The sequence below is a fragment of the Vipera ursinii genome, assembly GCF_947247035.1.
Source record: "Vipera ursinii genome assembly, chromosome: 2".
Taxonomy (NCBI): Eukaryota; Metazoa; Chordata; class Lepidosauria; order Squamata; family Viperidae; genus Vipera; species Vipera ursinii.
In genome coordinates, this window is record NC_139513.1 from 243,246,285 (window position 1) to 243,273,058 (window position 26,774).

The following is a 26,774-nucleotide window of genomic DNA, read 5'->3' on the forward strand; positions in this document are numbered from 1 at the left end:
TTTTAATTCTTAAAAATCCTGAAATTATTTAATAGAAATAGATGGAATGTCCCTCAAGTGAGATAGCATCCAGCACTACTATTCAGTAGCAATAGCAGTTGCGCTTAGACTTACATACTAGTTCACAGTGCTTTATAGCCCTCTCCTAAGCGGCTTACAGAGTCAGCATATTGCCCCCAACAATTTGGCTTCTTATTTTACCGATCTCAGAAGGATGGAAGGCTGAGTCAACATTGAGCTGGTGTGGTGAGTAGTAGACCCACTGGGATTTCTGTACCACTTCCTTTTATACTACTTCAAAGTTTCCAGTCACAGCCTGGCAGTTCATTAGATGGGCCTGCTCACCCCCCCCCCCCAGGTTGATCCACAACCCTGAGGCTGGTGAACCTGTGTTAATCTTGTCATGCTGAGCCAATCCTGTCATACTCAGAGAAATCTGTCACAGTGAGAGTGTCAGCATGCTGATGCAACCACACCAGGCAGTTCAGTGGTGTCTGCTGTTGGCAATTGCAAATGCAGTTGGCATGGGATACATGAGCAGGAAATACAAGACTGGGCTTGTGCCAAGAAGCCAAGCAGCAGTAGCTTCATTAACATTTAGACATACCCGAATCAAATAATATATCATATGTAATACATACAAGTACAATGAAAGCTAAAATCAAATGTCAGTGGCTTAAATTGAGCCCTATGGAGCTCTGTGATTGGAATTGTCAGGAAGAGTATTGTAAAGTACACCTTGTTCAGCTCTGGAGGGGCGGCAACACAAAGCCCTGCATCAGGTGTGGAGTACGTATGATAAACCGCTCCTCACTGTGTCAGGGCTGTGGGTATGGATAAGCTGAGGATCTTTCAGAGTAATAACAGCATTCAGCAACATAAATTAAAAGCTTTCCTATGTGATGTTGCAGGAGAAGAAAATTGAAAGCTACCAAGACAGAATTACCGTAAGAACATGGAATGTCACAAGTGTAAACGTGCAAAAACTCAACATGGTGAAAGGAGAAATGAATTGGCTGAACATGGATATATTTAATATCAGCAAACTGAACTCGACTGTATTTTTTTTCAGTTAAAAAAATCATACAGTTTACTACTCATGAAAAAAACAGAAGAAAAGTAATGATATTTTAGTCAAATAGAATATAGCAAAGATGATACTTGGGTACATTGCAGTAGGTGACCAAATATTATTATTTAAATTTCATGAACAATCCTTTAATATTACAGTTATTCAAGTTTATGCAACCACTGATTCAAAAAGTTGGAGAGCTCAGTGCCAAGTTCAATCTGAGATCTATAACATACAAATATGATATGCCAATTGTTGCCAGGATTTGAATTATTCAAACTAATTAAAATGTCAGTATGTAGTGTGCAGACAAGAAAAGATACTTCAAGTTTTGGAACAAGGCAACTTAATATAATTTTCCTTTATTAAAGTACATGGCAGATTAGTAACATGAAAGAATAAATGATGGAGAAGGCAGAATTGTGGCTTTTCAAATTTCGTCCCAATGTCTCCTGATGTATTATTAAGGCACAAATAGTTATTTTAATTATAAAAAAGTATTGATTGTGCAGTAATCTTATCTGTTCACCTCCACAAAAAACCCAAATCTCCAGCTTTTGTCTGTGAAGCATTCATTTTTGACAAAAATGGTGTAATATTTAATTGTTCCTCATTCTACCATTAAAGGACTCAAAATTACAATGAATAAAATGCTTTGCAATAAGCTGCTTTTTGCAAATATGGTTATCAAACTATTGCATGTTTTAATGAATGTTTAATTGGCACACTTATGTTTTGTGTTATTTATTTTTCTTAAATTAGATTTACAATGAATGGATCTTTTAAAAATGAAATGTCTTATTAGCTTCCTTAATAGGATAGTGGGTTAATTACATAGTTGATAAATCAGTTTTTCATAAGGTGAAAATAGCAGCTGTTTGTTTAAAACTAGATGTGCATTTTGTGCTTAAAGGATTTTATGTGTGTGTGAATTTTAGCAATGTACTTAATCCAAATTTCTCAGGATTGAGGCTTCTGTATGCAATATGGGTGAGGAATGGTGGAAGAAGAAACTAGATATACAGCAAAAAATACAGTAAGTGAAGGTGATGGAGTAAATGCATTTCTTGATTCAAAGAATATTTCTTGAAACAATATAAATAGACATACATTAAACCAGTGTTTCCGAAACTTTTTCATTCATTACCTAAAACTGCTGATCCTTCTTTTTACCCAAGATAAAGCACATTGAGTCAATTTAAATGTCCCGGTTGTGATTGGATAATGGACTTGTGTGTTAACCAAAGAAAAATTACTTTTACCCAATTTTGGATCCTTTATCCAGGTTTAGGAAACACTACATTAAACTGTATGAAACTCTTTCTCATGACTGTGAATAGCAACTGATCTGGCGGGCAGTAATAGCTGATTTTTTTTCCATTTGTACAAGACTGTTTTATTTTGAGGCTCTTACCGACTCTGATACAGTCTTCATAGCTAATAAATATGGCTGAATATGCCCTGATATTTTCCTTAGTGTAATATTCATAAATGCCAGGAAGATTGTTTGGCATTATTCAGTATTATTTGAATAATCAGGAAAGTAGGAATCCAGTCAAGGAATGAAACTTAATTATCTTAATCCATAGAATGCACACATTTTTCTAATGTCCTCACTTTCAGCGATACAGAAGTGGTGGCTTCTCCTCCCTTCCTGCCTCATTTCATCAGTGAAAAATCTTTATTATGAGAAGTCTGGAAATCAAATTAAATAAAGAAGAAGTCTTTGCTAGTACATTCTAGTTCAGGGGTGTCAAACGCAATTTCATTGAGGGCCGCATCAGCATTGCGGTTGCCCTCAGGGGGCCGGGTGGGTGTGGCCTGGGTGGGTGTGGCCTACTGGGTGGGCGTGGCTAGAGTGCGTATGGCCTACTGGGTGGGCATGGCCAGCTCTACATCGTTCGCATCAAGGGTGCCTATGGGAGCCTGGGCAGGAGTGGGACAGATCTGAGGGTCTCTGGCAGAAGGAGGGTCTCTGGGCCAGGGCCAAGTCAGTGGGGGCCGTTCCCTCACTGTTTCCAGGATGGCTTCGCGGGCCGCATGAAACCACTTTGCGGGCCGGATCTGGCCCCCGGGCCTTGTGTTTGACATGTCTGTTCTAGTCCCACTCCCTCTTTAACAGCAGTACACCTCATAGGATTTTAAAATGTCTGAACAGGACAGAAGCCTAAGAATATTTATCTGAGAATAAGAATCATTAACTCAGTAGGACTCACTGCAAAGTAAATATGCATAAGGGTTTGCCTGCTGACCACAATAGAAATTAGTGCTAAACTTTCTGCAAATAGTTTTTTTCCTCCCTTTTCTTCTCTCAAAGATATCCAGCTATATGTGTGTATATACACACATAAAGATGCATGCATACATACACACATGCATACAAGCGGAGAAAATAAGATTACCAAATTTTAGGCTTCAAATACCCATATTAGCATTTGATGAGAGCAAAAATACTGACACTTCAGATTTTTGTAGCTCTAAGTAATAAACCCGTAGAATTTATTTCAACTGGAATATTGCAAGTCTTCATTGACAATGTAAGAGAGCTAGGTCATTTCATTTCCCTGGTCCATCTGTGTCTCTCTCTGGTTTGTACTGCATGTTTCTACCACAAAATTTATGAATTTTAGTTTAATTATTGTTTTGTACTGTGCTTTAAACTCTTATTTTTAATGAAACCTTTAAATATATTTCAAAGATAGACATGAAAATTGAGCATAGAGTTTTAGATTGAACTGCAGAGGGCAGTGGTGCATTTCTCTAATGTATTTTTTGTGCTTTGAAATTTTGCAGAGAGTTTATTCTGTTTCATTTGTACATTTTATAAAAATTCTTTATGCTTTTTAATTTATTTTACAGTTGTCAAGACTGATGTAGTCAAACTCATTAGATCTGCAATGTACATATTCTGTGTTGTATAAAGCAACAGAAAATATTGCATCAGGGGCAATAAAAGCCAAACAGAGCTTTATATACTTTTTTTAAAAAATAGAATATTTTCAAATGACTCTATGCAGGATTGTGCCCAAACAAGTGCTGAATTTGATACATCAAACATGTCAAAAATAAACCATCCTGCACTGTAATTTCTGCTAAACTATAGAGAATAAGGAACATGACATTGATGGAAATATGCAGGAACCATTAGCTAGGTAAAAGGAGGTGGAAGACATTTTAAGTCTAGAACAGCAAAATAATGTTGGGCTTCCCTGAATCGCTTTAATAAATAAAATATTCAGAAGTGGCTCTGATAAACACTGAAGTAAATTCACTAAATTCACTGAACTATATGATATGAAAAGTTTTAGGGATTCAGCCACAACAAAACCTGGAAGTATTCTGGAGTGAGTTTATAAGGTAAGAAAGGCAAGAGTAACATGGCTTAACCTGGTTTGCCTGTCCTTCTCAATAACTCCTTGTGTCACATATCCATAGGTCACTGCTCCAGATTTTCCTAGGAGCTTCCCTCCATTCCATTTCTCCTCAGCCTCTGTTCTTAATGTCTCAGCACATAATGTCCTATCATTCTTCCCCACTTCCTACCACGCCTCTCATTTTTCCAGGGCTGTTCTGTATATGGAACGGTATTTTTTCAAAATAAATCCATATCCAGCATCCTTTTTCAGCTCAGTATTTCAGTTTGCAGATTTTCCATTTTCAGTTCAGTTCCATTTTTCAACATGACTAGGGAATTCTGAGAGTTGAAATTCATATATCTTAAAATTGCCAAGCTTGAAAAACACCGATCGACACCCTTTTCAACTGGGTTTCAAGCCAGGTTTTAGGGCTGTATTTGACTGCACTGTGGATTGATCTCTTTGACCTAAGGAATGGATAGTGTATCAATCCTGATCCTCTTTTGTTAGTCTATATCAGGGGTGTCAAACTGCCGACCCGCGGGCCAGATGCATCATTGGGAAACCACACCCACCCCATTGCCAGCAATGGCAAAAAAGCTCCAATAATGTTGTGCAACATCACGTGATGTGAATTTGACATGTCTGGTCCATATTAACATCAATTATTGTATCCTGCTGGACTGACTGATTGGGTAACTTCCACTACCCTAGTTATACAGTTGAGGTGCTTGAGGAGGGATGCTGTTGTGCCTCAGGGGGATGGTGTAGCAACAAAAAAGTCTTCATTTGTCCTTAAAACCCAATTTTATGAGTAAGACCTCATGCCTGGCTATCTATGCATCTCTAGTTTCCACCAAAATCTCCATGTGACACCAAAGATGCTTTTTCAGGAGGCAATTGGACTTGTTTTTCTTTAAAGACGTTTTGCTTCTCATCCAAGAAGCTTCTTCAACTCTGACTGGATAGTGAAGAAGCTTCTTGAATGAGAAGCAAAACATCTTCAAAGAAAAACAAGTCCAGTTGCCTCCTGAAAAAGCATCTTACCTACCTCCTGGGCCGCTCGCAGTCGGTGTTGACGGGAGGGCAGAGGTCCGCCCCGAGGCCTCTCGTTTGTGGAGTTCCTCAGGGGTTGGTCCTCTCTCCCCTCTTGTTCAACATCTATATGAAGCTGCTGGGTGAGCTCATTTGTGGTTTCGGGGTGGGGTATCATCAGTATGCTGATGATACCCAGCTTTTTCTTTCCACCCCGAACCAACCCAGTGATGCCCTTGACGTGATGTCCCGTTGCCTGGAGGCGGTCTGGGTTTGGATGGGGAGAAACAGGCTTCGTCTCAATCCTGCCAAGACTGAGTGGCTGTGCATACCTGCATCTCAGACTAACCAATCTTTTCCATCGTTAACTATGGGGGATGAGGTGTTACCCCCCGTTGTAGGGCCCGCAACCTGGGCGTCCTCCTGGATTCACGGCTCAGTTTGGAAGATCATATAGGAGCCGTGGCCAGGGGGGCTTTTGCCCAGGTTCGCCTGGTGCACCAGTTACAGCCCTATCTGGACCGAGGTGCCCTATGCACAGTCACCCATGTGCTCGTGACCTCCCGGCTAGACTACTGCAATGCTCTCTACATGGGGCTGCCCCTGAGGACCACTCGGAGGCTTCAGCTGGTGCAGAATGCAGCTGCGCGAGTTGTGATGGGAGTCTCCCGATACTCCCATGTAACACCTCTTCTCTGCGAGCTGCATTGGCTTCCAGTTGCCCTCCGGGTGAGATTCAAGGTGCTGGTGATGACCTACAAAGCCCTAAATGGCATGGGCCCGGATTATCTGAGGGAGCACCTGCTGCCAGCGTCAATTTCCCATCGTCCTGTGCACTCCCACAGGGAGGGCCTCCTCGGTACCGCCGGTCAAGGATTGCCGACGGGCGATCCCCAGGGGGAGGGCGTTCTCTGTGGGCGTGCCTGCCCTATGGAATCAACTGCCAACGGAACTCCGGACTGCCCCCAACCTTCGTTCATTTCGCCAGGACCTAAAAACCTGGCTCTTTGAGCTATCTGGTCTGGACTGAGGGGTTTAATGTTTTTAAATTGTGATTTTAATTTTTTGGGGCTAGACTTAATTTTATTTTATTTTAATTTTATATTGTATTGTTTTTAAATTTTGCCTTGTAAACCGCCCTGAGTCCTTCGGGAGTAGGACGGTATATGAACCGAATAAATAAATAAATAAAAACAGTTGCCTCCTGAAAAAGCACCTTTGGGACATCTATGATCTGAATGACTGAGAATCTCCAATAGACATTCCTCCGTGACAATAACCACTTCAGTTTCCTGGCCCTGAGCAAGTGATTGATTCCACACTTGAAATCCACATGGACCCATTTCAAAGGGGAAAACAACCTCTTCTTTTGCCTATCCAGAGGCCATCATGTTTATGTAATGACTTTCTCTAGCCATGGAACTTCTGACTACCAGCACATCAGATTTTAGTCTTTACAAATCCCAGCCATTCACACCCAATCAGCTCACCTACCCATTGCCGAACACATAACTGTTACCTATCAGCAGGCCTACTCTTGAGTGTTGGAAAGACAGAGGCAAGCTGCTATAACCTTTCCTTTTTAATGTGTCTACTCACCCTTGTCCCAACTTGTATAATCAATACCCATTTCTATCCTATTACTCTTTTCCCATGACCAGGAAGGAATTATTCCTCTTCCAGGCTGGCAATGTGCTCTTTCTTGTGAATAGATGCAAGGTCTCTTCAAAGCATCTCTGGAATTTACTTTTTCATATTCTCAACTATCTGAGTTCTAACCATAATGAATTAAAAATAGGTATTCCACTTAGAGGAGCTTCCAGCAAGAGACTTTTATTATAATTTGTCCCAAACAGAACAGAGTACTTGTATCCCTGTGTCTCTCCTAGACACAATAGAGGTATATCCAAAATATCTTACCTCCTTATTCTCAAACTAACCAGTCCACTTACATAAACATAAATACAATAAAGCAATTGTAATTTTGGAAGAAACACAATTCTTTCATTTTAGAAATAGAAGTGAAATTGCAGTATTAAAAACTTAAAAAAAATAAATCTCTAAAGGATAAAATGGAGCAACTGTTTATTTTTTTGAACACAAAAAATCATGGTGATGGCACAGGAATTTGTTTAATTTCACATACTAACAATGCAAATATAAAATAGAACTGTTTGTCAAATTAGTATTTTAAAATAAATTAATAATTGCTTTTTAAGAAGACTAATTTTACAGTTCCAATTATGTTGATTTGGGAATAAGCTCCATTGAACCATTTGGACTTACTCTAAGTAAATATGAATAGGATTACATGCACATGTTTCCAAGGTGTTTTTCCTTAAGATAGTATTGGCAGGAATTATAAACAGCTGATTAGGTTTCTCTTCACGCTTTTTCTGGCATTTGGCAGCAAACGGGAAGAGAAAAGAGTCCCCTTCCAAAGATAAAAACTACATTCAAAATGAATCCTCTGATTTTCTTGTAGCTTAATTTACTGGATCTCCAAGGGCAGGAAGAGGATTTTTGAAAAATCAAATCTTTAGAAAACAAAGGCAGCTTTTTGGCATGGAAGAATTGGCTTGGCAACTAATAGGTTTAATAGACTTGGCATCTAGTATGTCTTAATGTTTTCCTAAAATTTTTATGAAGGACTAATCAAGTATTTACCCAACCAATCTCAGAATTCCTAGCCACCATAGATTCACACCTAATCTGAGAGAATTCAATTGCATACAAGAGTCAATCTAAAGCAACTTCCAATACACAATGGCAATCTTATCTGTTGCAATTCTAAGCCAGGAAACTTTTCAGTTATGTGTCTCAACTTTCAAAATGAAACTTGATTATTTCAGATAACAGCCCATCTCTCTTTCTTTGGGATTCAAAATGAATTGTGTGTGTGTATGTGTGTGTTTAATTTTTCATGTTCACAAAGAGGCTATTTAGTGTATTATTTTATTTAAAATGATTGTTTAAAATTGAATTTAATTTAAAATTAAAATCATTTTTAAATAAAAATATACCTCTTTGAGAACATGAAAACACAGAGATAATAGGCAATACCATTGCTGTATTTAGCTTTCTGATTTGAAGCAAAAATCTGTAATATATTTGGTAACAACATACTTTGGAAATGTTTAATGTGTGTGTGTGTGTGTGTGTGTGTGTGTCACAGAATAAGTATAGAATAGGTTTAGCTTCTATTTCTATGTCTCTCTAATTTTGTTACTATTAATGGTTACTCTACAGCAGGGGTGTCTGCTAGCCTGTGGGGCAGTTGCATCATATGGAGGCTTTGCCCAGCCCAGCTCCAGCAATGCAAAAAAAGTCACGGTATGTTGCAATGCATCATGTGATGCGGTGAGTTTGACACCCATGCTCTGCAGTGATGGAACTGGGTGAATAATAACAGTGAGGTTCCCAGAATTAGTCCCAAGGGCTGTTTTTAGTGGTTTTGTCACAAGTTCAAGGATATATGCTTTATTCAGAACATTTCTGACTAAAACTCCCTACGTGTACAAAAATCGTAGACTGCTGCAAACAGAAAGCAAGGGAATTATAAGTCAGAACTTTTTTTTAGCATGCTATAAATCTACCAATGATTGAGTCAGGGCTAAAGGGCAGCAATTTATACAGAAAGTAGCAAAGACTGTTCAGAGAGAGGTTGTTTGCCCTTATAAATAATGCCAGTGCTGTAAGCTGTTAGCCTTAAAAGTTTGGAGCAGGAATGCTGAAGGAAGTCCAAGGTCATCCTTCGGTCAAGCACCAAAGAATTTCACAGAAGGCTGTCCAAACTGAAGGTCCCATTATATGGCAAAAAAATCTGGGGAATTTAAAGTAGGCTATCACAGGAGCACAGATCAAGGAAGCAAGAGAATTATTTCTAGTTTGGAGGGTAGAAACAGAGCAAACTGTTATGTGATCTGAGTTCTTGGCTTTGCTGAGTGAACACTTCCTTTTCTTGAGTTGTTGTGGCAATAGCTTCTCATGGTAGTATAATTTAGGGCTTGGCACTCTTCCAAGAACATGCCCTGATACCTTACTATCAGGATCAGAGACCATGGAGCCAGATTCATCAATTACAGGTGGCTGATAATCTGTTGCTCCTTGAACTACAGACTTGGAATCTGTTAGGTTGTCTCCTTCAGCCTTAAAATCAGAGGAGTCTGTAGTATTAAGTCATGTAATTACAGGTAATCCTTGACTTAGAACCATTTGTTTAGTAATCATTCAAAGCTACAGCGGCATTGAAAAAAGGTGACTTACCACTGCTTTTCACACTTGCAACATCCCCATTGTCACGTGATCAAAATTCAGATGCTTGGCAACTGGCATGTATTTGTGATAGTTGCAGTGTCCAGAGGTCAGGTGATCACCTTTTGTGATCTTCTGACACAGGGGTCCTCAACCTTGACAACTTGTAAGACTTGTGGACTTCAACTCCCAGAATTCCTCAGCCAGCAAAGCTTAAAGTTGCCAAAGTTGAAGACCCCTATTTTAACAAGCAGAGTCAGTGGGGAAGCCAGATTCACTTAACAACTGTGTTACTAACTTAACAACTGCAATGATTCACTTAATAACTGTGGAAAGAATGGTTGTAAAATGGGCAAGCTCACTTAACAGCGGTCTTGTTTAGCAACAGAACTGTTGGGCTCAGTTGTGGCTGTAAGTCGAGAACTACCTGTAATGTAGCAGCTCAAAGCAAGATAAAGTGTTCCTTTCCTCCATTTTCTAAATCTTCAATAAATAGCTTTTTTTTAATTTTAAAAGTTGAGTGTGAATATCAACCTGTTAAGAAATATTGCTGTTTTAAGTCCCTTTGCCCATTTCTCCTACCTAAACTTCTGTGATACCCCAAAATCTGAATTATTCAGTTGTTACGTTCCATTAATTCAGATTGTTGAGATTGAAAATCATGACAGTGTGACAGCTGTTTTGGAAATATATAGAGTCATGTAAAACGAATTAGTGATGTCAGACTAGGTGTCAACAAGGGAGAAATTGCAATGAAAGTTATTTTTTTTGGCTGTTTAAAAGCAAATCATTTTCTTGCTAATGTGTTTTTCTCCCATCCTTGAATCAGAAGGAAAATACATTGGCAAAAATTGTGCTGCATCTGTAACATATATTTATCACATCTTAGCAGTAAAGGCTAAAAGCTGTTGCTGCCTTTGCACAGTTTAATGCGAGACTGTTTCAGGATAGTAAAGGTAAAAGGTAAAGGTTCCCCCGCACATGCGTGCTAGTCGTTTCCGACTCTAGGGGCCGGTGCTCATCTCCGTTTCAAAGCCGAAGAGCCAGCGCTTGTCCGAGGACGTCTCCATGGTCATGTGGCCGGCATGACTAGACGCCAAAGGTGCACGGAACGCTGTTACCTTCCCACCGTAGTGGTCCCTATTTTTCTACTTGCATTTTTACGTGCTTTCGAACTGCTAGGTGGGCAGAAGCTGGGACGAGTAACAGGCGCTCACTCTGTTACGCGGCACTCGGGATTTGATCCACCAAACTGCCGACCTTCTGATCGACAAGCTCAGTGTCCTAACCCACTGAGCCACCGCGTCCCTTTTTCAGGATAGTAATACCCTGCTATTCTTTCACCAGGCTAAATACCCTGCTATTTTCCCCTTTCCCATCCAGCATCATCTATCATCAGTCACCCTCTTGAACCTGTCCAAGCGTGGAAGGTTGGAAGTTCAAGCCTTAATTTTTGTTATTTATTTTTCTTTAATTTCTATTACGGTATTTCTGTATGTTTCCTTTGACAGAGCAATCAAACGGTTTCATAGATACTGCCATTAAGAGTTTGTACAGATCCCTGCAAGGTTGGATTTTTTTTTAAAAAAAATATTGAACCGTCTTATTCCGATTGCATTAATTCAGATGATCTGGTAATCTCTTGTCAAAGAAATAGAAGATCAGTATGCTAATACTTGAGTGCCTGAATGAGGGGCTGATTTGGAATGCAAAGCCAAGCTGAGGCAGAGGGCTCTTAGTGCTATTGTGCTTCTGGGTTGTTGTTGTTTTCCTTTCTCCCTCTTGATGCCAATTTTGCTCGTGAATTTTATTTTTTTTTTTTAATGGCAAAGTGTCTCTCTTCTTTCCCATTTCGTGTGTGTGTGTGTGTGTGTGTGTGTGTGTGTGTGTGATGCACATTGCCTCCTTTATGATCAAACCCCTGCTTATCTGGTGCTGTTTTCTGCTTAGCCAAGTGTTGGCTGCTAGAGGAAGCCTAGGAAGGAAATAGAATGCACTTCTTCCAACAGCTAATATCCACATAAGTAGGAATCAGCACTAAATAAAAATCAACAAGAAATAGTATCCTCGTCAATGAACCGGGAAGGGAGAAAGCCACACTTTTACCAGCAGGGCAAGCTACTGTATATATAAATGGCCAATAAGCCTCACTCACATTTGCGCTGATGATGTTTCCTAGCCTGGTAATGAACCATCTTCCTAAAAACAACCCAGCTCAGAGAGCACCAAGAACTCAACAGTGATTATATTACCAGAGGGCAAAGTCTCAAGAGCACCACCTCAGAGGATTCTGGGATCAGGGATCTTCTCCTGGGAGTGCAGGATGGACTTCAGCCGGTGGAAGTCATAAGCATTCAGGCGCTTGAGGCTGATCCAGCCAGAAATAATCAGGAGCAGTTGCATTCACCGTCAGAGGATAAAGAACAGGAGCTGGGGCATCTGTCAGTCCTCGGGCATACCATGTGTTGCAGTGAGCACAATAAAGATGCTCTGCAGGTCTCCTTGACTGGCAAGGACGTTGTTAGTCTTAATGACTGACTGACATAGAATCTACTTAAGAGCCACCATTAGCCAAACTGTTCTTAAAACCATCTGCAAAAAATATAAAGGATAAAAGCCAATTTAAACTACAAAAAAAATTACAAAAATGAAGGGGAAGAGATGTGAAGAATAAAAAGAAAGGGGGAAAAAAAGAAATGAAAAATAAATAAAAAAAATAAATAACTACTTTCTTCATCTCAGCAGGTAAAAAACAACCTTAGGATGCTGCAGCCATTGTAAGGGCAACCTGGTAGCCAAGCAGCCAGATCACAATCATGTAACCGTGATTACAGTTACATGCAACAGTCAGAACTTTGAGGACCCATTATAAATACCGCTCATCCAGGGCCATCTCAGCTTCTGAACAAGAGAGGACATCCTATATATATATATTCAAAATATGCAATTTTAGACAATTAAATATCCATTATTATACCTTTACAACTGTTTGTTATTTCTCTGTTACATAGAGTGTATAACAGCACAGGTGGTCCTCGACTTACAATTCATTTAGTGACCATTTGAAGTTACAATGGCACTGAAAAAAGGGACTTATGACTGTTTTTCACACTTACAACCATTGCATCATCTCCGTGGTCACATGATCAAAATCCAGGTGCTTGGCAACTGACTCACATTTATCTTGGTTGCAGCGTTCTGAGATCATGTGATCACCTTTTGTGACCTTCTGACAGGCTAAGCCAATGGGGAAGCCAGATTCACTAAACAACGATGTTACTAACTTATCAACTTCAGTAATTCACTTAACAGCTGTGGCAAGAAAGGTTGTAAAATGAGTCAAAACTCACTTAACAAATGTCCCACTTAGCAACAGAAATTTTGGGTTCAATTGTGGTCGTATCTTGAGGACTGCCCATATAATTTAATTCCCATATTTCAATTTTGTTATTTAATCTTTTTGAATTTTCACATTCTCATTTCCTAAATAAATATTCTGTGATTCAGGCAAAAGTGTGAGTAAAGGTAAAGGTTAAAATATAAAATAATAAAAGTTTAATAATGCTTTCTAAACTGTTCTGTTTTTTATTTATTTCTTAAATATAGTCGCCCTCAAAAGGTGTGCCTGTGTCCATTCTTGCCAGTTCATCCTTTGAAAGTCTCTACTTGTTTGTACATTATCCAACATCCGGCAGAGGTGAGTACATAATGTTAATGGAAGCAACAAATTCAACTAGCTATTTGTTTATCAGCAAAAGTACAATTGCAAGTGAAAACTAAACCATGACAAATCTTATCAGTAAAGCTAACTCATTTCCTTTATTTTTTTTTTGTTTCCTGTAACACACACACACACACAATATAGATTTGAAGGCATGTAATCAATTCAAAATGCACGTAATGGAAAATAGTAATAGTGTGTAAAATGTGAACTACAATAGTAAAGAAATAATGTTAATGGAAGCAACAAATTCAACTATTTATTTATTTATTTTATTTATTTATTTGTTTTTATAAACCGCCCTTCTCCCGAGGGACTCGGGGCGGTGTACAGAATAAGGTAGGTATACAGAATGAACAATAGTGAAAAAAAACAATAGTAAAAAACAAACTGAGACCCCAATTCGAGCTATCAGGCCAGGCCGGACTGCTGGAACAGGTAAGTTTTTAAGTCGCGCCGGAACGTGCGGAGGTCGGGGGCCATCCGGATTTCGGTTGGTAAGCTATTTGTTTATCAGCAAAAGTACAATTGCAAGTGAAAACTAAACCATGACAAATCTTATCAGTAAAGCTAACTCATTTCCTTTATTTTTTTTTGTTTCCCGTAACACACACACACACACACACACACACACACACACACACAATATAGATTTGAAGGCATGTAATCAATTCAAAATGCACGTAATGGAAAATAGTAATAGTGTGTAAAATGTGAACTACAATAGTAAAGAAATAATAGGTAAAACAAATTAGAGGAAAATACTTAACATAGCTAAGACTATATCAGCATCATTTACTTTCTATATTGTTCTGCCCTTACAAATCATCCTTGTTGCCTTCATGTCCATAAATGGGTAGCTTTATATATTGCTTTGATTCTTCAAACCTCTCCTTTTTCTCTAATAATTTTGCAGCTTCTGAAAACTTTAATTTTCTTATTTCAGTTTATTCATTCTTTCTTCATTGTTTTATTTTCTTTTGATCCTCATTCATTCTACAATATATGATTATATTTCAACTCACTTTTATGTTCAGACTACATTCAATACCTACAGTCAGGTCCAGAAATATTGGGACATAGACACAATTCTAACATCTTTGGCTCTATACATCACCACAATGGATTTGGAATGAAACAAACACAATGTGCTTTAACGGCAGACTGTCAGCTTTAATTTGAGGGTATTTACATCCAACTCAGGTGAATGGTGTAGGAATTACAACAGTTTGCATACAGTATATTACTGCAGAGACACATATGATACACTTCTATTCAGAAGTGGCAAAATTGATATATGTTGCACAACCAAAGGACTGGACTTTGCAATAAAAATATATTTTATTTAGTCAGCAAGAATATAGTCTTAGGGTATTTCATGTAATAGAATGCTATATTGTTTTTGTTTTCCACTCCTAAAAAATTGATGAGAAGTAGAACTAGATGGCATTATTTTCTATAAACCTGCAGCCCCCTGCTCCCTACCCAATTCACTGGCAAGGTCCAGATGAATCCCAGGCATATTTATTACACAAGGCTTGAGAGATATAGCCTATTTGCCTGTTTGCTTACTTTGACTTATATTTTGCCTGTGTGGGGTTTATATAATGCATGAGAGGAGCTGTAAGATTCTTGAATACTCAATCTCTTCCACATTCAGGAGAGGTTGCTTCCAACCTCAGTTAAAGAGGAATAACAGTGGGAGGGCTATGTGTCCATCTGGTTTCAAACACTCCAGAGGCATGTAGTTGGCTACTGTGAAAAGTAGACTAAAACGATCCTGCAGGAATGATCTTTTAATATTAAATTGCTTCACATTTCAAATTTTCTAATTGCAGATAATGAGAAATTATGTGCAGCAACATTTTTCTTTGGTTCTGTGGAAAAGGAAAAGTTGTTTCGGATTTTATCCTGGTGTAAAATTCTACCATTTTTTTGTATGTGATGGTAACTATGAAGTCCTTGATAGTGTATTCTAGATTCCTTGAAATGCTTCTTTTTGCTTTCTTTATCTGGTAAATTATAAATTCTGCTGGAACAGTGCCAGTGCAAATTGGGAGATGACCATTGGAAGAGTGGTTATCCCATCAGTTCAGCTCTATTTTCATTTCTGTTACTGATGCTGAAGAGCTGCTAGGCTGAAGCCATAGCATTGCTTGGCCATGGTAGTTTTCATGGTAAGGTAAAAGTAAAGATTTCCCGTGTTCAGTTGTGTCCGACTCTAGAGGTGGTGGTGCTCAACTCTGTTTCTTCACCAAGTGAGCCAGAATTGTCCAAAGACACTTGTTGTGGTCATTAGCCAGCATAGCTATACACCGAGGGGCACACAATGCAGCAACCTTCCTGCTGAAGCAGTACCTATTTACCTGCTCACATTTTCATGCTTTCAAACTTCTAGATCAGGCATGTCAAACTGCTGGGCCCGCAGGCCGGATGCATCATGCCGAAACCGCACCCACCCCATTGCCGGCAATGGGGAAAAGTTCACGATACATCAAGCGACGTCATGTGATGTCACGAGTTTGACATGCCTGTTCTAGATGGACAGCTGGGGCTAGTAACGGAAGCTTACCCCGTTGCACGGCTTTCGAGTCTCAAAGAATAATTTATTAATACTAGAATTATTAGAAAATGTCTATCTTAGTGGTGTATATCATGGATGGATGTCTAAACATGGATGCAGCCTAAACAAGCTACATTAGTGTGCTAAGAGTTGTAAGCAAATCTTTTCTAACTTACTGAAGCAGCTGTTGGGACTTTGAGCCAAAGGTATTTTCCCAGTAATGGGATGAGAACAGCCCTCTTTGATCAAATGACATCCTAATTGCAAACAGTTCCATTGTATTCTTCTGCCACTAGCTTTGTATCCAAGGTCAAGGAAATGCTTTCAAGGCACTGAAAGATGCTTCAGAAATAGTGACATAGCTGCCTGCGCATGAAAGGACAATCTGATCTCTTACTGGAAAGGATTTTTGGCTTGCCCAGCTTCCAGCTCCTAGCAGCAAACTGGCATAATTAGAAAAAGAAAGCCAAATGCAGCATTGCCAATACATAACATTCGGCTTGTGGAAGGTAGCAGACATTTGCCACTTCAATAAGCACAGGAACGTGACAGTGGAAGGGGGAGATGCTAACAAATGTACAGTATATGAGTAAGAAGGGGTGTGTATCTAACCATAGACCTGAGAGCATGAATTATTGATGGAGTACTGATGGGCTGACAGTTCTGTCGTTAACTATTAGTTGGAAATGACAAGTGTTAATTAGCTGGTAGTTGAAATGGAAAAGCTCTTTTTTCTGGAAGAATCCCAAATATCTGTGAGGTCGTTTTTGATAATTCTGGTTTATTTTAGCAGTTTTAAATAATTATACTTTTCTTTTAACAGTACAGGTGTTCATATTATCAAAATTCCTTAGATTAGTTGTTCCTCTATTATAACAATGAAAAAACCAGGACATGAGCCAGGTTTTACTTTTAAGCACCTTGGATACACATGCTGGAAATAATATAAATAAGATGCCTAGAGAGAAGTGAGCTGTTATGCTAAAACAATATTATAACACAGACAGAATTAGCCTACTTTGCTTCATTTTAAAAACTTGTCTTACGGAACGCTCTACATCTGGTCTATGTCAGTACAAGATATATTCCATCAAAATTCTGCATTGTTTGGTAAATTTAAAAAAGCACAACAGAAAATACATTTGTGTACATATCAAACTCTCAATTTTATATGCAGCTTTCCCAAATGTTGGATGCTATTTGATTATCATTATGTACCATCAGTTACTATCATTTTTTATCACTGTATAGTTGGATTTTTCTGCAAGAGGATCTATACCCAATCTGATCCTTCAGATCTCCCAATGGTGTACCCATTGCCACCATGCTACTAATTTGTTTGTTTTGTTTACTATGTTTATTTATTTGTCATATTTAAGAACTACTCATCTCATACCGGGATTCTGGATGCTGTACAATAAAAGATTAAAAGCATAAAAAACTGTGTATTAAATTTAAAAGAGGCAAGAGATGTTAAAAGCTGATTAAAAGGCAGGGAGGGCTTTCAGCCCCTTTACTGCATGTTCACCTGTGTACCCCCAAGCAAGTGTGCAGAGCCATGTTTTTATGCTTTTACAGAATGCCAAAAAAGTAGAGGTCCACCTCATCTCCAGAGGAAGTATTTTCCATTGGGTGGGGGACATGACAGACACGGTTCTCTTCCTAGACCCCACCAGTTAGAATTCTTTGGTTGATGGGATGCAGAACATTCCTCCCCTGCCTGACCTGGTAAAACAGGATGATGTAATGGGATGAAGATAGTTCCACAGGTAACCTGGTCCAGTGCCATATAGTCTTTAAAGATCAGGACCAACACCTTGAATTTGACCTGGAAGCAGATTGGCACCCAATACAGCTCGTGTAGCAGAAGTATTACATGCACCATTCTTTGGGCACTTGAGATTGCCCATGGTTCCACATTTTGTACCAGCTGAAGTTTTCGTATATTTTTCAAGGGTAGCCCCATGTAGAACACATTGCAGTAGTCCAGATAGCAGATGACCAGGACATGAGTGACCGAGTAGGGAGCCTCCCTATCTAGGAAAGAGTAAACTGGTGCACAACACAAAATTGAACAAAAGCCCTCCTAGCCATGACTGCTACATGCTCTTTCTGAGTCTAGGAAGACCTAGCTTATGCAACAGGTCTGTCGGGGGTGGGGTGGGTGGAACTTTTTCCAAGACCAAAGTTGATAAACTCCTGGATGCAGAGGGACCTCTTTCCACAGCCACCCCTTTACTAGAGTTCAGTTGAATCCAGGGCACACAGCCACCAAGCATTGCAAAAGAACATCCAGAGTGATCCACAGCATCACTCACATCAACGGGATGGAGATGTGTAACTGGGTGTCATTAGCATCTTGGTGATACCACATCCCATGGTGAGAAATGATCTTGCTCAGCAATTTCATGTAGATGTTAAAAATGAGTGGAGAAAACACCGAGCCCTGTGGCACATCAGAAAGCGAGCCGAGAGCGGGACCTCTCGCTCCCTATCAACATAGATTGGGACCAACCTCAGAGGAAGGCGTTGAACCAACATAGAACTATGCCCCCCCAACTCCCCAAGTGGGCCCCAAATGGTTGATGGTATCAAAAGGCACTGAGACTTTTAATTCAGTATATAAATATATTGTTCTTTCACAACCAGTGCTTTTTATATGTGCATGTTTTATCTAGGCATTCTTTTATGTTTTATTTCTAAAAAATGGAAAACAATTATAATATTAAATCATATGTTTTATATTCAATTTTAACTGCAGGAAAGTAGAGTGCTACGAACAGTACCTCTTCTAACTGCTTGTCTTCCTGAAGACAAATGTAAAGTCTTGATTGGACGACGCTTCTGTGAAGACAGGTGAATATCACTGTTAAAATAAGTTTTCTTATCTTTTCTTTGAGAACACTAGTCAGTAAAGCCATATTATTTTAGATTTGTAGTTCTATTTTATAGTGTACATATTCAGAGTTAACCTTAAAAACATGAACTTCCCAAATAAATGATGATAGTTTTCTGTATCTTCAAAATATACCTTTCTTATCTTTCCATGTCCTAATTATCTTTACATTATGAATTATTTTACACTGACTGAATTATTTTAGACTGGTTTTTATTTAATTTACTTCCAATAAATCCAAGCTAGTCTCATCTGATTTCTCTTCAATGTTTCTATTCTATTGAATTCAGCAACAGTATTAATGTTGGTTTCCTATTAATCATGTGCCATTCGTAACTCTCTAATCTTTACATTTTATATCATATTTATCCTATATTCTGCACTGGATTATCTTACAAAATCTTTTATGCAAGACTGAGGAAACTTGTCTTTTTCTTTCTAGAAGTTTGGTGCACATAGTTGAGAATAAATAAATAGTAATTGGCATTAGTCATTTCTCCAGAGTATCTCTTACTCTTAACTGACAGTGTCTCATGTACTCATTACTTTTTCTTCTTATAACAGGAAGTATACACCTCTACATCTGTTGCTGCAATCTAAGTTTGAAGATAGTGTTGTATCATGTCCTATTTGAACATTTCTGAGTCTCAAATTAGCTACTGAATGAATTAAATTCAAAATCAGATTGGAATGTCTGCTGATCAAGCAGGATTTGTCTTAAGCAGCTCATTCCACAAGAATCTATCAGTCATTCTCACTAGTTATGTTTCTGGTGTTTTCTGTTTTTTTCCCTCACAATGGGCTTTTCATATTTCAGGATATGTAATTTTCTACCTTTTACTCAGCATACACTAACCCTCATTTCTGGCCTTTTGCTGCTCAGCCCAGTCAGCAGAACCATGTTCAGCGTAGTTTGGTTTTTCATTTATTTATTTTTATTTTATTTCATTTCTAGATGTTTTAATCACAGTAATACTCTAGCTTTATCCTACCTTTATTCAATTATTCATACTTACTAATCAGTAACTAAACAGAATTTCTGGCTTTTCGTCTTCCTGAATTTTGACAGGTTTAAGGATAAAGCATGTTTGTGCATGGGATGGAGATAATAAATGTGATGCTACTAGAAAAATAAGATTAGGTATTTCTAGAAGTACCGGGAAAATGAAATAAAGGCTATCTCAAACCTATGTGGTAGTTCAGCAACATAAAATGTACCCAGAGATCAGATTTCTGGCTCAATAACCTATATTAGGGGTGTCAAACCGCTGGCCCATGGGCCGGTTTCATCATACCAAAGCCACGCCCACCCCATTGCCAGCAATGCAAAAAGAGTCGCAATACATCGCAACACATCACGTGACGTGGTGAGTTTGACACCCATGACCTATGTACTTTTGCTAAGCATATCTTGGCAGTAATCTATTCAAGTAAACGTTACTAGTTTCAAAAACTGCTATGTTCCTTTCTATATTATCTTTATACTGTCATATTTAATTTAATGTGTTTCATAAATAAAGTATGACTTTGTTTAATAACCAACAAGTAAATGCTTGTTCTATTATTTATTTTGAACACTGTTTCAGATGATGAAAGCTCCTATTTGGGAATTTATTTTCTTTTAGACATTAATTTTGCAACCTAAACTTTCATCATAATTACTGCTTCATTTGAGGAAAAGATGATATAATACTTATTCTAAAATAAATACTATCAACAATATTTTTTAAAAAAGTCATTTTATCAAGGAATAATTATCTTTATGGAGATTCTAAAGTGATTTTCTTTTTGGTAAAACAGTCTTTTCAGTTGAGTTAATGCTTTGAAATTTTTCAAAAAAACAGTCCTGATTCCTTGATTTTTGAGAGTGAAACATTACAGCCTGATGGAAATGGCAAATGCTACTGCAGTTTTTTAGAACTTAATATTATTTTACCTAGAAGAAAGAAGTAGAATTATTCCATAAATATATGGAATACAACATAAATTATTTTATTGACATAACTAAATGTTAAATAGGAATAATTAAGAAAAAATTCTGTTGTACTTAGTATAAAAGTGTTGCCCACTTTGAAAAAGGACTTTCTTAATTTTTCTTAGTCTAACACTATTTTCCAGCCCTTTTTACAAATACCAGTGTCTCAATACTAAAAATCATCACTCCTTTAGAACAGGTGGTGTAAATAGAAAGAGCAACAATAGAGTTTATATTTCTTACAATGTCCAGTAATATCAGGAATAGAAGGTGCAGAAAGAAAAAAAAAGCCACAATGCAATGGGAACTTTGATTTAATAGAGCTTTATTTAAGATACATTGGATTGAATTTCCATTTAGATAACTTCCAAGTAACTTGGATGAGGTAGGTAGGTAGATATATTAAAGATAGATAGATGTATTAATTTACCACGTTATTATTATATATTATTATTCATAAAACATGAAACTCAGTCAACTGAACACGCAAATTGACTGGCACTAATGGTTGACACGGGTTGCTGCCAGCATCCTAGGTATCAACCAGGTATCTCCTTAAAATGTAAGATGTTCTGAGTAGCGCAGTTTTTTGTAGTTTTGCTGGAGTTATTGCAGGAAGCTGCAATTTTGATGTATTTTGCAATGTTGTTATTATTATTATTATTATTATTATTATTATTATTATTATTATTATTAATACATTGCTGCGATCACATGCTTTTGTATTTAGTGGTCTTTTGGGAATAATAAATACCTGCTCCACACCTGGTTCATTAAAACCAGCTCTCACTGTACCAACCTTTTGTACTGGAACAAAGCATTGCTCACACTTCTGTGACTTGTGTGTTGTGCCTTCATTGTTTCTTTTTTACTTTCTTTTTTTATATTATTTTCTTATTCAGACCCTGGATACAGCTTTACTTTTTAAAAGACTTGGTGTGGGCTATATTTGGCTACTAATTTATTTATTATTCCTCCTTTTTAATCCAGTGCTCCATAAATATGCTTATAAAGTGTGTGGTGCTTACATGTAGTAATTGACTCTCCTGGGGAGATATGGCCAAGCAGAAGCAAGCAATAGGTACAGAGTCATGGCCTCTGGGGAAAAGAAGGCTTGTTGTAGAGTCTTTCATGCTCAGTGAAGAAATTAATAAGAAAAGTACCATCTGCTGGATTCTTAAAAGCAATTAGTAACAATAGGTCACTAGGTAAATGGCAGTTGGCACAGCTGTTGTATGTTTTACTATCTCAGTACCCAATTCAGTTTCTGTTAGAAATGGCTTTCCAAGAAATTGATCTAAAAGGTTCTGTATAGTATTGGTCAGCTCTCTCTACATCGAATGTCTTCAGTCCTAATTTAATTACGTTTTAAAATTTGTAGTTATAATTGTTAATTTTTTTACTATTCTAATTTCTATTTGAATATTCTCCAAAGGAGTAGCCATGTGAATCTATGGCAGCAAAACCTAAAAACTACACTGAGTCTAGTAGCCCGTTGAAAAGTAGCATATACCTAATGGTAAAAGCTTTGTGAACACAAGTCAGTCAGCTTCATGGAAGGTTATTCTCAGTTGACAGTTGTATTCAAGCATAAATGTAGAGAAAAACAAAATGTGAACAGTGAAATATGAGAAAAATAAAAGTGCTAAAAATACAAATTGTGATAATTATAATAAAGCTTAAATGATTGTTGAATAAATACAAAAGCCAGTCACAATTTATATAAATTATAATACAAACATATTGGCAACACCTGACAGTTCAACTTTGCATAGATCTGTAGTAATTATAGTGAAGTCCAGTGTTCTTACATTTAACATTTAGTGGCTGAGGTACATTTTGTTAGGTTTCATTTACCACAACTACCCACTTCCCCCCTCAAAATGTCACATTACTTTGCTCTTTGCTCAGTGTAGTCCATAACAGCAAAACCCCAATTAGTTCTTGAGATGTAATACTTGATAAAAATACATCTTATTATATTATCTTTTGGAAGATAATAGAAATTTATTAAAAGGTAATTCCATTCAGCTGAATGGAGAATACAAATAAGTAAATAGTCTCAGCTGGTGGGGAGGGTCAGCTTGTAAGCAGAGTCAGACCTGCTGTATACTTGATGAACAGATTGGTGGGAACAAGATAAGAGAGTATGAAGAAAGTGATTAGGTCTCTCAGAAATTCAGGAATGAATGAGAATGTTGACTTTCTGGTGAATACATTAGAAAAAGGTCTGTCTCAAATAAATTCATATGAACACAAAAAAAAGAAATGACTTAAGAAACATAACTGATTTTTTTTGTAATATATTTTATTGATTTTTTAAAAAACATATATCACTTAATAACTGGTGAACAGTGTGTTGTCTAGGTTGCATTTGTAAAACAGTCATTAACAATTGATTTCTATAATCCATAATCCACATAATGGTTTTAGTTGATTTCCTTTTTTCCCAAAATATCTTCTTTTGCAGACATTGAGTTAAATACAATTCTTATTGTTTTATTAGATAACAATTAAATATATAATTTTTCCCAATATTCCTACAAATAATCACATCAATATAATATTTCTTTTCTATCTAATCATTCTGGTTGATTTATCATAGATCCTGTTACAGTCCTTATTTTATTTGTTTCTCCCAAAAAAATTAGGTATTCTTACTGGTTAAGATTTTCTCAAAAATTAATTACATTTTAAAATTTAACTATTTTTCCATATGAACCATCTCACACTTTTACATTTCTTAAAGAATAGATAAAACAATGAAAAAGAAAGGAGAGCAAGAGTAAAGAAACATAAAAAATATCATACTACTTAAAATATATATCCCTCCTAAGCTAATATATATTTATTTCCTAAATTTCTTATTCTTTTTAACCATAATTAAAAATATGTTTAATCTTTAAACATTCTATTTAATACATCTAGTCAGCTAGTCCATTAACTCTTATTCAAAACATTTTTAATCCATTATAATTTTCTTAAATTCAGTCACATTTAACTATCTAAAACATTTTCCTTTAAGTCATTTCAACTTTTTTCTATTCATATCAAGAAAGAGAACAAAAAAGGGGAAAAAAGGATACTATATTATTTAGGGAATTCATCCCTCTTAGAATGACATATATAGTCCAAAACTTTTCTATTTCTTTAACCATATTCAAACAAATGTTTCTTTTTTAAGTATTCTCTCTGGTAAGTCCCATCATTTATTTTCTTGGTTTCCACGTTAGTCTTTTTTCTTTTGCCCAGTATCTTTCTTAATCAATGTATTTTGCTGAATCAAAAAGTTTTCCCCTATGTTCATAAATGTTGCTGTAGATATAAAAAGTAAATCAGGTGAAGTGTCTTTGTATGGGGCTTCTGCCTGTCCATGTTTGTTCAAAACCTTTTTCTTTCTCTGTGCTTCTCTTATCATTTCCTTTCTCTCTGATCTTCCTGACATCTCTACAGTCCATGTTATCCAAACTGTTTTCTTGTCCTCAGATTTATTTTGTAGTCTTAAGGGATAAGATACATACCGTCATCTCGTTTAGTCCAAGAGGTTCCATCTTTGACTATAGGAGGATAGATGTTACCTCCCATTGATAGAGCACGCAATCTGGGCGTCCTCCTAGATTCACGACTCAGTTTTGAAGATCATATTGGAGTCGTGGCTAGGGGGGCATTTGCCCAGATTCGCCTAATATACCAATTGCGCCCCTTTCTGGACCGAGATGCCCTACGTACAGTCACCCACGCACTCGTTACCTCCCGTATAATGCTCTCTACATGGGGCTGCCCTTGAAGACCACCTGGAGGTTTCAGCTGGTGCAGAGTGCAGCTGCACGGGTTGTGATGGGAGCACCCCGATACTCCCATATTACACCCCTCCTGCGTGAGCTGCATTGGCTACCGGTTGCCCTCCGGGTGAGATTTAAGGTGCTGGTACTTACCTTTAAAGCCCTACATGGCTTAGGCCCGGGATACATGCAGCACCATCTGCTGCCGGGAACAAATTCCCATCGCCCAGTACGCTCACACAGAGAAGGCCTCCTCAGGGTACCGTCAGCTAGGCAATGTCGGCTGGCGACCCCCAGGGGGAGGGCCTTCTCTGTGGGAGCGCCAGCCCTATGGAATCAACTCCCCCCTGAGCTTTGGATGGCCCAAAATCTCCAATCCTTTTGCCGCGGCCTCAAAGCACTCCTTTTCCACCAGGCTGACCTGGACTGACAGGCATTTTAATTAATTATATTTAGAATTTTTAATTTATTTTTAGTTTTTAATTTTAATTTATTGCACAGATGATTTTAATTTTATTTTTATCTTAATTTCTGTACTTATTATATGTTTTGTTGTTAGCCGCCCTGAGTCCTTCGGGAGATAGGGCGGGATATAAATCCCATCAATAAATAAATAAATAAATAAATAAATAAATAAATAAATAAATAAGTTGTTTTTTCCTATTCTTGTGAATTTTTCCCCACTAGGATTAAATCATGTTTCCTTGTTTTGTTAAGTTCCATATTTAAGTCTCTATTCTCCGTTCTATATCCATTTATCTGTTTTATCTGCTCCTTCTCTGTTGTTGTTTTCTGGGAATTTTTTTGTTGTACAGTTAAATTAGAAATAGATTGGTTTATATTTGCAAAGTTATTTTGGATTTCTTTGTGGTTTACAGTCATTGTTCTTTGAATTAGTTGCAGTATACCATGTATCGCCTCCTGTAAAGTATTTATGTTTTCTTGATATGTTCTTTCTACATGTCTCTGATCCATGATGGCCAAGAATTTGAGTTTTTATCTTCCTTTCTTTTCTCTGCAAATAGTTTTAGAGTCCAAATTAAATAGATATTTGTAAACCAAATAGTTCAAGAAAGATTTTTTTTCTAAAATTTATAATTATTTTTGTCTACAGCTCAGATTATTGTCTTTTTTTGTCACAGCTGTTCTTTGTTGTTAAAACTTTTAAGGTCACAAACATAGATTAGCTTTTCCCAGGTTTTGCCAACTCTTATATTAAAGTCATAGCTGTCATAGCCTTCATCCACCACTAGGTGTCAGCAACTATTTGTTTTTTAATTTCCAAAATGAACAATTATCTTTAAAATAAGAGTCTTAACCATTCTAACAATTTTAGATTTATCCAGATTTATGTTTTAAATTTCAGGTTTTATATTTATTTCACTTCCATATATTTTGATCCTCCATAAAAAGATTAATTCGCTGCTTCCGTTAGTATAAGGGTGGGACGGAAATCCCCTCCTTCGCTTTCAGAGGTATTTTGCTTCTTGGGGATCTTTTCCAGGAAATTAAATGTAGAATGGAAAAGAGAAGTTCGAATTCCTCACCCAGTTTCAAGCACGCTGTTAGTACTTTTGGACTTTGGTTGCTAGTAGCTTGGGCTGCTCGATACAATATGGCCAGCCTTTCTCCTGTCAGGTTAGAAGGCTTTGCCCAAGTGGAACGGAATGGCTGCCACCATTCCAGAGTTGCTGGAGCACCCTTCTTTCTTAGTTGCCTCTGGGGCAGCTTAGACCCATTTAGGGTCCCCAGGCAGGGTGAAATTAGCCGCCAGGGTGCAGAGAATCTGCAAGCCCGCAACCAGTCACTACTGCACAAAACCAGAAGTCCTCAGAAACATAACGGATTTTATTGTTTCAAAAGGGATAAGAGATTTTGAATGTGGGAGAGATTGTTCTTTGGGTGGTGCTAAGAATGGATCTTGAGAGAAAATTGATATGGAAGAAAAGGAAAGGAAACTAGAATGAAGAAAAATAATATGAAAAAATATATCAAATGGCATGAAAGGTATATTGTATGTAGACTAATCACTAGGAAGATAAAGAAAATAGCGACAATCTATTTCCAAATGTTTACTAAGAAAACTGCATGGATGTGTCCAGGTAGTCACCAGGAGACAA

General features: G+C 37.5%; 1 protein-coding gene across 3 annotated transcripts in view; it reads left to right on the forward strand.

Annotated features, from left to right (window-relative positions):
• Window positions 1-26,774, forward strand: part of DTWD2 (DTW domain containing 2) — an 86,377-nt gene that overhangs the window by 17,848 nt on the left and 41,755 nt on the right. For all 3 annotated transcript variants that reach the window (XM_083356265.1, XM_083356263.1, XM_083356264.1), the window contains exons 2-3: window positions 13,324-13,414; window positions 18,763-18,857. In XM_083356265.1, the coding sequence (XP_083212391.1) occupies window positions 13,324-13,414; window positions 18,763-18,857 (186 nt within the window). The remainder of the gene's footprint in view (window positions 1-13,323; window positions 13,415-18,762; window positions 18,858-26,774) is intronic.